The sequence below is a fragment of the Lemur catta genome, chromosome 22, assembly GCF_020740605.2.
Source record: "Lemur catta isolate mLemCat1 chromosome 22, mLemCat1.pri, whole genome shotgun sequence".
NCBI lineage: Eukaryota > Metazoa > Chordata > Mammalia > Primates > Lemuridae > Lemur > Lemur catta.
In genome coordinates this window covers 12,369,340-12,385,611 of record NC_059149.1, presented here as the reverse complement: position 1 = coordinate 12,385,611, position 16,272 = coordinate 12,369,340, and the positions used below count along the sequence as shown (strand labels likewise).

General features: G+C 49.6%; 1 protein-coding gene across 3 annotated transcripts; it reads right to left on the bottom strand.

Annotated features, from left to right (window-relative positions):
* Positions 1–6,413: 6,413 nt before the first annotated feature.
* DUSP26 (dual specificity phosphatase 26) lies at positions 6,414–14,225 on the bottom strand. Of its 3 annotated transcripts, none has more exons than XM_045535337.1 (5): positions 13,937–14,222; positions 11,674–11,970; positions 10,014–10,228; positions 7,092–7,277; positions 6,414–6,708 (listed from the first exon to the last, which is right to left on the bottom strand). In XM_045535337.1, the coding sequence occupies exons 2-5, from the start codon at positions 11,892–11,894 to the stop codon at positions 6,488–6,490; spliced, it is 843 nt and encodes a 280-aa protein (XP_045391293.1). In that variant the 5' UTR covers positions 11,895–11,970; positions 13,937–14,222; the 3' UTR covers positions 6,414–6,487. The 3 variants fall into 3 exon arrangements, with proteins under 3 accessions (XP_045391293.1, XP_045391294.1, XP_045391295.1); XM_045535338.1 differs by having other exon boundaries at positions 6,572–6,708; positions 7,084–7,277; positions 13,937–14,225; XM_045535339.1 differs by lacking the exon at positions 6,414–6,708 and having other exon boundaries at positions 7,078–7,277; positions 13,937–14,225.
* Between the last annotated feature and the right edge of the window lie 2,047 nt (positions 14,226–16,272).

The following is a 16,272-nucleotide window of genomic DNA, read 5'->3' as shown; positions in this document are numbered from 1 at the left end:
CAGCTGGGGGCTTTTTGTGCCTGGCATGTGTTGGCAGTGGAAAACAGAATGAGCTTTTGCTTTGGGTGTCCAGCCTCCCCTCTCTTCTTTTCAACCTTCATAAGACTTCTCTTGCGACATCTCTCTCCATTCTCCTAATGCGAGGTCCCCTCCCTCCTACGACCGGGTGCCAAGGTACGCTGGCAGCTGAGCTGGAGCATGACAGGCTGACACTATGTCCTGCCCCCTTACTCTGTCCCCCTCCTGGCGTGGACTTTGAGATTCTTTGGAGCAGACTTTTTCTTCCTCCCCAGGTTAATCTGTTTCCTAACCCTCCGGTCTTGCCCCCTTCTGGGCTGCGGTTGGTCTGAACTGGGACTGGGAGCTCAGGCTCAGCCAAGGTCATGGACTGAGAATGTGAACTTGCTCAGCCCTAACCCGGTTTGTGAACAAACTCCAGGGGTCAGAAAGGCGGGGCCTGGATTAATCTCAGTGTCTCTCCTGGACACACACTGCTCCGGGGAAGGTTACCCAGGGGGAGGGGGCTTTCAGTCTGCAGATGGGCAGTAGCTGGTTTGGGAACTGATAAACACATCTCCCTCCCTACTACCCAAGGACAGGGCTGGGCCTCTTTCCACTTGATTCTGAAATTCCTTCCTGAGAAACTGGCCGTTTTCACCACCCTCTCCCAGGCTGGCTTCAGATGCCAAATGGGAATTTGGCTGGAGGCTTAAGTGTCTGCTGAATCAGGCCATTCTGAAGGCTGGCGACCACTGCCCGCAAAGTAGGAACATTCCCAGGATGGCTGGGGGAGAGGGGTGGGAATTGGGAAAAGGGGAGGGAAGGGGGCCTAGTCTGGTCTTCTTAGGATGAGGAATATCTTAAATTTCTGGATATGACATTGGGACCTAGTGGTGGGGTTGTTTTACCCCAAGAATTGCAGGTGAGTGATATTAAGGAGTGAAGCAGGTCTTCTGTAAGAAAGTGAGTAGAGAGGCGGGAGCACGGTGGCTCATGCCTGTAATCCCACCATTTGGAGAGGCCAAGGTGGGAGGATCGCTTGAGGCCAGAAGTTTGAGACCAGCCTGGGCAACACAGTGAGACCCCATCTTTGCAAATAATAAAAAAATTAGCTTGGTGTGGTGGTGCACGCCTATAGTAACCCAGCTACTTGGGAGGCTGAGACAGGAGGATCACTTGAGCCCAGGATCTTGAAGAAGAGGTTAGCTATGATTGTACCACTGCACTCCAGCCTGGGCAACAGAAGGAGACTCTTTTTCAAAAAAAAAAAAAGTAGAGATGAGGAGAGATGAACCGGAGAGTAGGCATTTAGCTCATCTAAATGGGGAAGCCCCTTCTTAGGTCATTGTCATGTACAAATGTGGGCTTATTGTCCCTTTCAACTTATTGAGAGAACACAGGAATCCGAATTTTATGTAAAGTTTTTTAGTTATCAAAGCATCGCACAGAAAACCAAACACCCTCTGCTGGTGGGTTTTGCGCTGGAGCTGCCAGTTTGCAAGCCCTGATTTAAAGCCTTTGCCGGACGAATCCTCCTGTTGTGGTTTCACACCCCCAGTTCTTAATTTTCAAACTCTATTGGAGATTAGCCTGTCATTTTCTAAAAACATTTTTATTTAAGTAATATATACATATATAATTTATTATCTTTGCCATTTTAAGTGTACTTAAATTTATTACTACCTATCAGTAGTCTCTATTTTCATGAGATCCACTGTTTTTAGCTCCTGCATATAAGTGAGACTATGTCATCTTTGTCTTTTTGTACTTGGCTTATTTTTTTCCAATATATTTCGTAAGATTTATTTTATTTTATTTATTTCTATTACCTGCTTATTTTGCTATTTTAAAATGTGGATTCTGGGTGTGTAAGGCTCATATTCTGTTTCTTTCTTTCTTTCTTTTTTTCTCAGACAGGGTCTCACTTTGTCTCCCAGGCTAGAGTGCAATGGTGTCGTCACAACTCACTGCAATCTCTAACTCCTGGGTTCAAGCGATCCTCCTGCCTCAGCCTCCTGAGTAGCTGGGACTGTAGGCATGCACCACCATGCCTAGTTAATTTTTCTATTTTTTGTAGAGACGAGGTCTCGCTCTTGCTCAGGCTGGTCTTGAACTCCTGGCCTCAAGCAATCCTCCCCACTCGGTTCCCAGAGTGCTAGGATTACAGGGCGTGAGTCATCACGCCCAGCTCATATTCTATTTTTAACAGACAGCAGCTCTGGCCTCTCAGCACTACTGGGTATGGGACTGTGTTTGTGATCCGTCTTGCACACAAAGTGGAAATGTTCTCTGGTTAGGTAGTGAGCTCCCCGTGCCTGGGGTTCAAGCAGACACTGGCAGCCTCTTAGCTGGGAGGGTTCTTACCTCTAGGTATGTGGCCTTTAAGGTCGATTCTCTCATTCTCTACCTAACCCCAGGCTGAGACCTGGAAATCCCACTGGCCTATTCTCCCAATCCCTGCTGTTCTTAAGGGCTTAGGAAAATGGTTCTCACCTGGGGGCCAATTCTGCATCCCAGGGGACATGTGGCAACATCTAGAGACATTTGTGGTTGCCATGACTGAGGGGGGGCTGCTCCTGGCATGGAGTGAGTGGATGCTGCCAGGCACCCTGCGGGTCCCTGGATGGCCCCACCTTTGAGAATGAGTAGAAGTCAGCAGTGTCGGGAATCCAGAAGTTGGGAAACCATAGGTCTGGGAAGGATGGCATGGAAATCCTGGCATTTAAAAAAATTTTTTCCCTTTTGAGACAGGACGTCACTCTGTCGTCCATGCTAGAGTGCAGTAGTGTCATCATAGCTCATTGTAACCTCAAACTCCTGGGCTTGAGCAATCCTCCCATCTCAGTCTCCTGAGTAGCTGGGGCTGCAGGAGCACATCAAGATGCCTGAATAATTTTTCTATTTTTAGTAGAGGTGGGTCTCACTCTTGCTCAGGCTGGTCTCGAACTCCTAACCTCAAGTGATCCTCCCCACTCAGCTTCCCAGAGTGCTGGGGTTACAGGTGTGAGCCCCCACCCCCAGCCTATTTTTAAAAATGTTTGTTTTTATTTTTTTTTTTTGTTATTCCCTCCCTGAGTTGAGAGTCCTGTCATTGTTAACCAGTGTTGAGAGTGGTGAGTCAAGGGGCTTGTATTAGTGTCCTATCACTGCTGTAACAAGTCACCATGAACTTAATGGCTTAAACGACACACATGTATTTATCATGCAGTTGGGTATGTCACAAGTCTGCCACGGATCTCACTGGGCTGAAGCCAAGCTTGTCAGCAGGGCTGTCTCCATTCTGGAGGTTCTAGGGGAGAATCCACTTCCTTGCCCTCCCACTCCCCTCAAAAGAAAGTAGTGAGGGCAGACATCTATGATAAACAGGGTTTATCTTTCCTTATAACCTCACCCATTCTTCTATTCAGGCTTTTTTTTTCTTGAAGGAATCCATTTCTAGCAGGGGCCCCTTGGTGCAGCGATGCTGAACTCACTATAGCCAGCATGATTCTGAGCTGCCTACCTGCCCAGTTCCAGCCCCATCTGCTACCCGGGGACTCAGAAGCAGCAGTTTTCTCTTACCTGTGCTCCCCGTGGAACTTCCCAGCTGGGATTAGTTACAGAGGTGAAGGACCCGGCAAACATCTCGCCCCGTCCCCAGAGACAGCAAAGGCTCCAGGGCCTGTCTGAGGAGTTTGAGTCACCATCTCAGAAGTGGAGGCTGGAGGTGACAGGGAAGAAGGTGGAGGAAGGGGGAGGATGACAAGATTGACTTGGATCTCAGCTCCAGTCGGCTGGAAGCAGAGGCTGAATCTAATAAAAGCACATTTATTCCTGTTATTATTAATATTCTGGTTCTTGGCTTAGGATCCAATGGTCAACTGCCCAAGAACAGGATGGCAGAGGCTGGACTTTTAACCTCAGTTTTGGTAGGTGGGAGCAAGAGCCACCTGTGACAGGTGTGGCTCTCAGACTCCTTGAAGGATAGAACTGATTCTACCTGTGTGATGGTCAGGCTGTGGCCCCCTCCTCCCCCCTTTGAACCACAGAGATCCCTCTAGAAGAGTGGCAATCTCTAGAAAGTACAGGGAAATTGTCAGTCAACTATCTCCAGATGTAAACAATCTAAGCAAGTGAGCGTGAGGCTGCCAGTCTGAAGGTTTGGGGGAGCTTCTCAGCAGTGACTCCTCTTCTCCCCTCCACCCCAACACCCCAACACACACACACACACACACACACACACACACACACACACACATACAAGCCCAGGTACATACAACCTTCAATGGTGCAGCTGAAGGTAAAACAGTAGGATGTTGGTTATACACACAGATTTTGGAGCCAGAGAACCCAGATTTAAATCCAAGCTTTTCTACTTACCATTTGTGTGTCTTTGGGCAAATTAGTTAATCTCAGTCTCCCCGTTCCTAAGCAATGGCAATTATAGTCACTTCACAGGGCTTTCATGAGGATTAAATGAGTTAGTATCTATAAAGAGATGAACGCCTGGGCATAGCCATATTACGGCTTTGTTAAATAATAAAATATATAACCTGCTTTGTGAGGATAATCTGGAAGCTTCTTCTTCAATCAAATATAATTTACCAGCTATACTTCCCTACTAGGAGTTAGAATTAAATTCCAAAGCTATTCAACAGGCAAAAGTTCTAGGGCACATTCAGACTGAACCAATAGGGTTGTGGCTATTAGGTGACATTAGTAGAAACATACATTCTGGACTAGAACAAAGGAGGTGACGGTTCTATTGTATTCTGTACTGGTCAGATCATAGTTACAGTCAGTTCTCATAAGAGCCCGAGTCATTTTTGGGTTCTTTTTTAGTTATACTTAAGTCCTCCGGCCCATGGTCTAATTGGTGAATCAAAGCATTTTAATTAGTCAACATTTCTAAGGAAGGCCTCACTCCATCCCTTTGATTACATTTGTCCCTCAACAGTGACCAAATTTTGAGACCCCAGCTGATAGATCCCGGTGGCCTCCCATGTCACAGGTCTGACCTAAAGCATCAAACGCTATAAATTCTGTGAAACCTGGAGTCGTGGCTGCCACAGTGGGAAAGAGATGCCAGTATTGGCAAGGCTGGTGAGGAAACTTGGGATACAACCAGTGCAGAAACAACTGGAAACAATCCAAGCTGTTAGAGTGAAAGCTGGAAGACAGAAGAGAACCATGAGAGCTGGTTTCACACCATGGGAAGGGCTGTCACAAGAGAGGAAGTGACAGAAAGAACACATTAAATACTGACGAGCTCGGGCTTTATGTCTCTTATCTAATTAAATGATTGCAAAATCCCATGGAAGCCGCCACAACTATAGCCAGTACACAGATGGAGAAGAGAAAACGTGACTTGCCCCAGTTCCCTAATTGGTGTGTGTCCCAGCCAGCCCAGGGATCCTGGGTCCTCACATCTTTCAGCCTTGTCTCCCACCGCCATGACATGATTGCATTACGTGTGTCCAAGGCAGAGCTTTCTAAGGTTTAGAGCAGGGAGAACAGTGTGGGAATTACGCAGCGGTTCCTTATCATCGAAGATTGCTAAGCAAATGCTTGATGAGTATCACAAAATATTCTGAAAAGGTGATTTAGGACAGTGGAAATGGATCATCCGGGATGGCACCTTCCAACTTTAAAGTTGTGAATTTCTATACTTTGGGGTGGGATATACACTTCAGATATATTAAGTGATTTGTTTTCCTCCCCTGTATTTTCCAATCCCTCTTCCATTCCGTCCCCTTCTGCAATTCAAGCAGATATCTTGTTCCGGGAACATGTCTTTTGTTAAAAGGAGGGATGAGGTGGCAATTTGGCAGTTGGGATAACGGAAAAAACATTGCTATCCTTTCTAGTTGTTGATTAAGCTTACTAAGGAGACTGTGTTACATTGCTTTGAAGCTTAGAAGAGAAAGCTATTACATCACCGCCCCCCTCCCACCCCAATACCTTGGCACCAGGCAAACACAAACCCCTGAATATAGGAGATTTAGGGCTAGGATTGATTTAAGGTTAATATTCTGTTATCCCATCAGAATGGGGGCTTGACATAGAGATCAGGTTGACTTTTTGGAAATAAAGTTATTAATATATTTCTTAACGCTTGAGTGTGTACAGAGATCTACCTGTTTCAGGCTTGGAAGGGGCAGGGTGTGCCCTGAGCCCAACACAAAGTAGTTGCAAACCTGAAGTTTTTGGTCCTCTGCTGCCCCTCTGTGGACTAGCTGGAAATTACACCTCAAGATTTCCCCTGCTGCAAGAGCATGAAATTGGACTTGGGGGAAGCGGTGTTACGGGAACTGGCGGAGGCTTATCACGGACATGACAAAGTCAGGAACTGTCGCTGTCCCCAGCAACCCTGGGGTTCCCCAGAGAGGGGTCCAGAACTCTTTCAAACTGTCAATGACGTCAAAAAAAGTCTCTTCTTTTCCAAAATCTTTATTTTCCCTCGAGACACCTGGATCCAGTAAGCGAGTGGCCATCCAAAGACTGCCAGTCATGCACCTCTGGGATTTTTCTGGCCACGCGCAGCAGCCGTGGGCCCGATGCCAACCCTCACACGCCTCCTCTTCCAGGGCTTGGAGTGACAAGGCTGCGGGGTTTTCCCTCTGGTTTCGCAGTTTTCACACCATCTTGTCGCCGTCTGTCTCCACGCTACGGGCTCCACACAACTCATCGCATTCACGCTTGCTGCACCCCCGCAGGACAGAGACGGCCCTTTGGTTTCGGTACGTGAGAGAGGGGAACACTCAGGCACAAAGGAGGGAAGGGACTGAGGACCGCTGGGAGCAGCCTGGCTGGGATCCAGGGGTGCGCGAATCTCAGGACCATCTTCTACCCGCAGCCAGGCTGCCTCCTTCCCTGGTCGATCCCGCTGGGGGGCCCGCCCACCACGCTGCCCAGCCTCATTCCCTGTCCCCTCCCACAAAGAGCCACAGTGGCCTGGGGCTCAGCCTCTCACTCTCCTCCCCCAGGGGAGGATGGGTTACCTGGGAATGCCGCCACCTGCCACCTGGGCCTCCTCTCTTTACCTGCGAGCCAGGGACCCACCCACAGGCCTGGCTTGCCCTCCCTCCGCCCCCCGCCTCATGCCTCCAGACCCTGCCGCAGCCTGCGGTCCAGAGCCAGGAGCTGCCGCAGGAAGCCTCGGTTGGGAATGATGCCTCGGTGGTCCTTGACCTTCTTGATGGCCTCCACTAGGGTGAGGCGATGGTACAGCATGAGGTAGGCCAGCACCAGCGTGGCGGATCGGCTCACTCCCACGGCACAGTGCACCAGGATCTTCCCTGAGAGGAGAGACACAGGGGGACAGTTGCAGGACTGTGGGCGGTGGCTTGGAGGAGGCTGGGGAGAGGGTGACAGGGACAGGGATGAGGGAGACAGGTAGGCAGAGGTGCATGAAGGCAGGGACACGTGCACACAAGTGGTGCTGCCAACGCAGATCCCAGCAAAGGGGGAGAGACCTAGACAGAGACAGAATGAGACCGAGAGGACGTGCAGCAGCTTGTCCTCTATAAACCTGGAAAGTGCTCAAACGTTTACTCATCACTGATGTAAAAGTGAAATGGCACAAAGAGTAGGGACTCAGCTGGTAATTGCTGAATGAATCAATAGAAAACGCCCTCATGTCTAACCTGCCCCTGCCTCGGTCTCCCCATGCTTCTAGTTTGGTATTTTCTCTGAACCGTTGAATATATTTTTATTTACGTATTTTTTTTTCTGATCACAAAAACATTTTTACCATGCTTAAGATAAAATAATTGGAAAGTATAGAAATATGTAAGGAAACAAAAAATTTTAAAACTCTATCAGTATAGGCAAAGAATTTATGACAAACATCCCCAAGAGCACATACAAAAAAAAAAAAAAAAAAGAAAGAAAAACAAAATGAAATAAATGGGACTTAATTAAACTGAAAATCTTCTGTATGGAAAAAGATATAATCAGCAGAGTAAATAGACCACCTACAGTATGGGAGAAAATATTTGTGAACCATATATCCAACAAATGACAAATACCCAGAATCTACAAGGAGCTCAAACAAATCAGTAAGAAACAAACAAATAACTCCAATGAAAAGTGGGCAAAGGACATGAATAGACATTTTTCAAAAGAAGATATACAAATGTACTATGGCACCAGTTCTTTAACAAAAACCACAACAAAAAAGACATACAGGCCGGGCGCGGTGGCTCACGCCTGTAATCCTAGCACTCTGGGAGGCCGAGGCGGGTGGATTGCTCGAGGTCAGGAGTTCGAGACCCTGTCTCTACCAAAAATAGAAAGAAATGATTTGGACAGCTAAAAATCTATATAGAAAAAATTAGCTGGGCATGGTGGCGCATGCCTGTAGTCCCAGCTCCTCGGGAGGCTGAGGCAGTAGGATCGCTTAAGCCCAGGAGTTTGAGGTTGCTGTGAGCTAGGCTGATGCCTCGGCATTCACTCTAGCCAGGGCGACAAAGCGAGACTCTGTCTCAAAAAAAAAAAAAAAAAAAAAAGACATACAAATGGCTAACAAACATGAAAAAATGTAGAACGTCATTAACATTCAGGGATATTCAAATTAAAACCACAATGAGATACCACCTTACCCCTGTCAGAACAGCCATTATTAAAAAAAAATAAAAAACAATAGATGTTGGCACAGATTCCATGAAAAGGGAACACTTGCACACTGTTGGTGGGACTGTCAATTAGTACAACCTCTGTGGAAAACAGTATGGAGATTCCTCACAGAACTGAAAGTGGACCTGCCATTCGATCCAGCAACCCCACCACTGGGTATCCACCCCAAGGAAAAGAAATCATTATTTAAAAAAAAAATCTGTGCTCATATGTTTATCGCAGCACAACTTGCAATTGCAAAAGATATGGAATCAACTTAAGTGCCCATTAACTGATGAGTGGATAAAGAAAATGTGATATATATACCATAGAGTACTACTCAGCCATAAAAAGGAAGGGAATAATGGCATTCACAGCAACTCAGACGGACCTGGAGACCATTATCCTAAGTGAAGTATCTCAGGAATGGAAAAACAAACATCATATGTTCTCACTTATAAATGGGTGCCAACCGATGGGTACACACAGGCATGCAAAGTGGTATAATGCAGCAGTCCCTAACCTTTTTGGCACCAGGGTCCAGTTTCATGGAAAACAACTTTTCCACGGATGGTGGGGGGATGGTTTTGGGATGATTCAAGCGCATTACATTTATTGTGCAGTCAAATCTCTCTGTTAATGATCATCTGCATTTGCAGTCACTTCCCAGCACTAGCATCACGGCCTCAGATCATCAGGCATTAGATTCTCATAAGGAGCGGAGCATGCAACCTAGGTCCCTCGCATGCGCAGTTTACAGTAGGATTAGCGCTCCTATGAGAATCTAATGCTGCCGCTGATCTGACAGGAGGCGGAGCTTATGCGGTGATGCGAGCGATGGGGAGCGGCTGTCAGTACAGACGAAGCTTCCCTCGCTGCCCAGCTGTTCACCCCCTGCTCTGTGGGCCGGGTCCTAACAGGCCATGGACTGGTGCTGGTCTTCCCTGGGGGTTGAGACTGCAGGTATAATGGACATTGGGGACTCAGAAGAGGGGAAGTTGGGGAGGGTGAGGGTTGAAAAATGACCTATTGGGTACAACACACACTATTCGGGTGACAGGCACACTAAAAGCCCAGACTTCACCACTCTACAATTCATCCATGTAACAAGAAACCACGTGTATCCCCTAAATATATTGAAATTAAATAAATAAATAAATATAAAATAAAAACTCTATCACCCCTAATCTCACCACCTAGGTGCAACCTGCCATTCTTAACATTTTGGATAATTTCCTTCTTGGTGTTTTATGGATTGCCTTGAAAAAAAAAATGATTGAAAGAATATTTTTTCTTTCCTTAACACTATAGCCTGAGGATTTTGTCCTGTCCCTAAAAGTTCTCTTCGTACTCCAACCCGTGGGCTTTTCCCCACTGCAGGTCCACTGCTCTGTCCCTCCCCTTGCTTTTCCTCCTACCTCCTGGCTGGCTCAGCGCCCGGTGGATGAAGTCGGCCGCCGTCTGGAAGTGGACGCTCATGTCGAAGGCGGGCGAGTCGTGGGCCTCCACTCCCAGGTAGCGGATGCCCAGGGCCTGGTAGGCCTCGGGCGGGCCGCGCCACCTGCTGTGGGAGGCGTTGAGGACGTGGGTGATGCCCAGGCGACGAAGCTCGCGGCGGTTGTTAGCCATGTCCCTGCGTTGAGTAGAGGTTAGAGGGAGGGTGGGAAAGCCAGGTTGTCGGGGATGAGTCCCTTGTCTAGACCCCGCCAACTGCCTAGATACTATCCTTAGCCCCAGGCCTCTACTCTACTTACTAGTGACCCAAAAGAGAGGAACCAAGATGGGCAGTGACTCAGAGTCTCGCCCTGTGAGCATGGTTGAGAATACTGGGGGTGTTTTGCCTGGAGAAGAGAAGACTAAGGAGTTGGGGTGAAAATAGCTGTAATAAAATATTGAACAAGTGCTCTGAGGAAGTGAGATTCTCTTTGACCTGCAGGGTCCTAAAGGGTAGAACCAAGATCAAAGAGTTGATGCTCCAGGGAAAGAGATTTCAGTTACGTGCAAGGGAGTAGGTCCCAACAGTGCGATCTAGCTGAGGAAAGACTGGCGCACCTCCAGCGAGGTGGCATTCAAGCAGAAAGAGGAGATCGGTGTGTAGGTGTGTAGGACCTGTTTACATTTAATGTCCCTGCCAGCCTTGAGAGGACATAGTTCTGACACTCGCTCCTGCACCTAATTCCCCTGTGACTTTGAATTTTCTCTGAGACCTCTCATATGTTGGCAGTTATTCCATGGCTCGAGTTTACCCTGTTTTATGATGTCACCTTCAGGTGTTCATCCAGCCCATACCCCTCAGCTCAGTGGTAGACACCTCTCAGGCAACATGGTCATATCTCAGAGCAAACACCCCGTCCAGTGAAAATTCCTCAAGTAGAAAGAGCACTGAACTTGAACCTCGAAGTCCTGGCTCCACTATTACACCCCGTGTGACCTTGGGCCAGTCACAACTTCTCTGAGCTTCAGTTTCCTCAGCTATAACCTGGGGGTAGTGGTACCTACCTCCCAAGGCTGTTGAGCAGATCAAGAGAGAAAAATGCATGTGAAAAAAAATCCTTGTATACGGTCATGCCCTTTGAGGGAGAGAAGTGAAGATTGCTTTTCCTGGGATGTTTCTGTCTCCATAGCCCCCAAACTTGCAGAATCTCCGCAGACACTGCGGCTTTGCTTGGTCTCACGAGGAACCGTGTCAGCTCACTACCTACTCTTCCTGGCTCCCAATTGCTGCCTTTTTTCAGAGCCACAGCACAATAGATGGAAGGTCAGGGAAGTCATTGTGAGTGCCTGGAACTCACAATGTAGCACTGGCACTCAATAATAAATATTTGCTATGCATGACATTATTACCGGCACAGAATCTTTCCGTCCAGGGTTGGGTATTTCAACAATCTTGCCCAAAGTCTCCCAAACTCTCCAGCCTCTACTCTCTGTCCACATGCCCCCCTCCTCTTAATCCTCAACCTGGAACCAATGACACAACCCAGTGCCTGTCTGCCACCTTCTCTCTTCACACACACACACACACACACACACACACACACACACACACTCAGCTGTGGTCCCAGTCTGCCCGGTACATACTGGTCTCCGAGGTAGAGGCCCGGCCAGACCTCATCGGCGTGGTTACAGGCTGTCTTGCCCGTGTAGAGGAGCCGCTCCAGCTCGAAGACATTGAGGAAGGGATGTTGCACGGTTGGCATCTCCTCCAGGGTCCCTCGGGTGCGAACAGGAGACCTTGAGCTACTCCGGGAGAAGCGGGCCATAAAAGTCATGGACGCCCAGAGCCAGTTACCCGGGCACATCTTAGAGGTGGCAGCAACTGTGGCAGCTGCAGGGGTGGCTGCGGAGATGGTGGGGTCAGTCGCCACGTAGCCGTCGCTGGAAGAGGAAGGGGTGCGAGACACACGTGAGTGAGTCCAGAGCTGTTGCTCCCCTGCCTGCCAACGGGGCTGGGCCTTGGAGAGAAGGTTCTCGAGGGACAGAAGGTAAGTCTGGCCCTGGTGGGGGCCTCCAGGTTTAGCTTTTTCTTCAAGCTGCGGCAGCGCCTTTTGCTCAGCTCTTTGGCTCTGCCACGCAAGGAGGTGGGAGAGTCACATGTCCTTGTTTACGGGGAAAGGGAGCTGCCCAGCTGCTGGGCTTCTGCTCCACACCCCACCCCCACTGCCAACACACATCCAGAAACACACACACACACACACATTTGGCACTTGGGTGGCAGGGCCCACTGCCGGGGCTCTTACCAGCCTGAGTCTGGGTCTCATCTGCCCCGGGGCTATAGACAGAGAGTCTAGGGAGAGAGGATGGGGTTGGGGGTGGCTTTGGACCCACCCAGACAGAATTAGCAGGAAGACGACGGCAGCTGGGGCCATGACACATGCCAGGCCTGCCTCCTCAGCGCCAGAGAGAGACTGTCTTAACCCTTTCCTGCCCTGCCACTGCCTCAGAGGGAAACCTGTCACGGGAGAGGTGTGTGGTCGGGGCGGGGGATGGGGTGAGTGTGGAATAGCAGAAAAGAGGAAGAGCAAGTTCTGGATAAATACTTGCTGAATGCGTGAGCTAATGGAGGAAGGTGCCAAATCTACGTGCACAACAGCAAACCACCCTTCTTTGACCAGCATCAGGCCTCATGCATAATGCGAGGGTTTCTGAGTCCAACCCAAGGCTGGAGTGGTGTTGTGTCTGTGTATGCGTGTAGGGTAGGGGAAGAGGTGGAGGGTAGGGGCCCGGGAGGGGGAAGGAAGGGGAAAAATGATGCATCCTGCCAGGCCCGGGAGCTCAGAGGCTCAGAGTTACCACCTGTGTTGCTGTTGCAGTCAAGTGATCCTACACACCACAGGGGGTCGCAATGAGGGGCTTAGCAGGCGTGTCTCAGACTACCTGTGGGTAGCTGGCGCTCCTCAGAGCAGAGCCAGGGTTTGGGCTGCAGAGCCGGGATGGGCCAGCCTTTGAGGGTTGCCCTGGGACCTTCTGGCAGGGAGGCAACTATGGCAAGACCTGCCGGGCCTTGGCCCTGTCCCCTGTAGAATCTCCTCCCCCTCCCCCGGCCCCAGGGACCTCGGACCAAATGACAGCAGGGAGAGGCCATGTTTGTCCCTGCCCAGGTTTTGACCCCAGCCCACCCCTTCAGCCAGGGCCCCTGGGGCTCTCCCTCCCCCCCCCAGAGCCCGGAGAGACCAAGCACTTAACGGGGCATAAGGAGCAGGGGTTTTAGGATCAGGGCTGGTGAGGCAAGATTGGACCTTAGGGTGTTTAGGGAGAGACATTTTTTTTTTCAATGACTGGGTCAGAAAGCACGTAGAAATCAAGCACTACAGCCATCATCATCCTCGTCATCCTCCTCCTCCCCACCATCACCATCAGCATCGTCTACCTTTCCTCCTCAGGCCTAAAGCCTCCATCCGCCACTTTATTCCTAAACCACCTTGTCTTCTAGTCGGTTCTGCCGCCTACGTGGGAAAAAGCAGGAAGCAGCGCAGGTCTAGGAAGGAGCTTCCTGGGACTCCCTCTGTCCCCAGGGGTGTGGAGAAGCCCCCGTTCTGTCCCTGGATACAGCCCTGGGCATCCTCCAGCCCCCTCAGCCGGCTTTCGGGGGGCCCTGGTCCGCCGCCCGCCGCCCGCCGCGCGCTGTCGCGGTTGTAACAGGTTCATGGCTGTCGCCGCAGCCCTTGCCAAGCCAGACCGCCCGGCGCTGAGCGCGCAGGGAGCGCGCCGGGACAGAGGGGCGCAGGCTGCTTGCTGCCCGCTCGGCTCCCAGGTCCCCTTCCCTGTCGCCCCCTCCCCCAGCGCCCCGAGCCGGGCGCCTGTCCCCAGCTGGGAAGCCCGGGACCCGCCGCAGCCCCCCTACCTCTCCGCGAGCGCTGCGCGGGGCCTCAGTCCCCACGGCGGATCGCAGGCGCAGGCAGCGCCGCGGCCATGACTCTCCCGTCGCCGCCACCCCGCCGCCGCCGCCGCCTCTCGCCCCAGTCGCGAGCACGGATCAGCATCTATTTTTAAGCCATGACACGCACGTCGAAGCAGGGTTCAGATCAGCGTGTGCGCCGGTGACACGCGCGGGACACGGGCTCGCATGCAGCGGCCCGAGTCGCCGGGCAGCGTGGGCTCCCCCGCGTGTTTACAGACCAGACACAGCCCTCCCAGCCTCGCGTACAGGCGTGTGTCAGCCGAGCTGCACCAATTGCAAAGCATTTCGCCTAAAGATAACAGTAGGAGTCATTCTAGGCAGGGTCTTAGACACAAACACTCCTCCCAGACAGAATTAATTAATTGCACAGACACGATGTGGTACACTCGCTTGTGCATTCCTCAACCTCAAGAAAACCGTGTCATAAATAACAGTTGTCAGTAACCCTTAGGAGCATTTACCATGTGCCATGTGCTTCCCATGTCTTAACTCATTTCATCCTGCCCACAAGTCTAGGAGGTAGGTATTATTATTATTGTACTTATTATAGGGAGGAGGGGACCTAGGCACAGAGGGGAGAAGTAATTTGCCCCAGTCACACAGCTACTTACTGGCAGAGCTGAGCTTCTTCAAACAATGGCAGTGCGGCTTGCAGTTCTTGTCCTTAGCCACACTCTAAAGCAGTGCTGCCATGCACAGCGGAGAACACACCACAGATTTCATTCGGGAAGCCGTTTTCACCAGCTCAGCTCATGGGGACCTCCACTTTCCCCAGATCGAAGAAGAAATTAATCCTCACTCCTATGCTCATGTGCTACCTTCTAGTGATCTTTAGCTTCACTTGCTTTTTGATGGTAAGCATCAAGGTGGTAAGCACTTTGAAGGCAGGTGCCTGCCTCATCCTGTGATGGGGGAGGTGGGGGAGATGATGACTGTGATCCGATGATGCTGTTGAGAACTAGGCAGACTCGAACTCTAGCCATTTCTTAGAAAGAAGGCAGGAAGTAGCTAAACTCAGGTTGGAGCTGATTGTATCAACTATAGCTGAAGACAGGACTGACCATGTTCCCAGCAGCGGTGGTAGACCAGGCTTTGATCTGTATGTCAGAGAAAGTACTGGCCAAAGCGACCCATCACCATCGCTGGCTGCCATCTGAGATTAGTTTACCCCTCGACCTTTTCTTCTCTAGAGAAGCAAACTTAATTCCTTTCAATTTTCCTTGTGCCTTCTTGGTATGGCAGTTTACATGGACAGATGAAATCCTCATCAATTAAAATAAAGAATTGACCTGGGAAATCTGAGATTTTTATCTGTAGATCCAGGAGAGCCTAGTTAAAAAAGTTGTCATGATATAAATTGTGAAAGAGCATTTATTATAAGACCAACCTGATTTTAACTGAAAAGTCTTCAGGGTTAGTAGGTTGAGAGGATAGTGTAGGCAAAATTGATCTCAATCTCTGACAAGACTTTGTTTCAACCCTCCATTACACTTTTCTCAAAAAGCTGGGAAAATGTGGCTTAAAGCAAACCATGGATAATATGGGCAACTGTTTATGGGTAACCACGGAAATTGGCCATGGACCAGCATCTACATGAAGACCATTTTCATAGGTCAACCTATAGCCCACACAATTTTATAGTTTTCTTTGTAAGTGGGAAGTTTATTATGCTTCCAGGTGACACCAAAATAAAGAATAGAGAGGAGGAAGGAGAATGGAGGAAAAAGTTAAAGGTGAGACAGGAAAGGGAAGGAAGGAGAGGGAAACAGGATGTATTGAAAATTTATTATCTGTCAGTTCCTTGGACTTCACATATCTCATATACATAATATATATCAGGTGTTCACATATTAATTGAATACCTGATAGAGACTGACATTTGGCCAGATTAGTTAACTCACTCACAGCTGGTATATGGTAGAACATAGGTTCAAACCTAGGGCTATCTTATTTGAAATGCTAATATTTCAAGCCTAGGATGAAGAATCACTTCCTCTGTAAAGCCTTCTGGATCTTATGGATCCACTCTTTTTTGTTTTCTCTTTGAGACAGAGTCTTGCTCTGTTGCCCAGGCTAGAATGCAGAGGGCATCATCATAGCTCACTACAAACTCAAACTCCTGAGCTCAAGCAATCCTCCTGCCTCAGCCTCCTGATTAGCTGGAACTACAGGCACACTCCATCACGCCCTGCTGAATTTTCTATTTTTTGCAGAGCTGGGATCTCACTCTTGCTCAAGCTGGTCTTGAACTCATGGCCTCAAGCAATCCTCCTGCCTTG

Coding starts and splice junctions, on each gene's coding strand:
- DUSP26 (XM_045535337.1), bottom strand. CDS start 11,894: ATGTGCCCGGGTAACTGGCTCTGGGCGTCCATGACTTTTATGGCCCGC. Junction 10,229..11,673: donor GGCCTCTACCTCGGAGACCA/GTATGTACCGGG, acceptor TACTCAACGCAG/GGACATGGCTAACAACCGCC. Junction 6,709..7,091: donor GGACCGCAGGCTGCGGCAGG/GTCTGGAGGCAT, acceptor CCGAAACCAAAG/GGCCGTCTCTGTCCTGCGGG.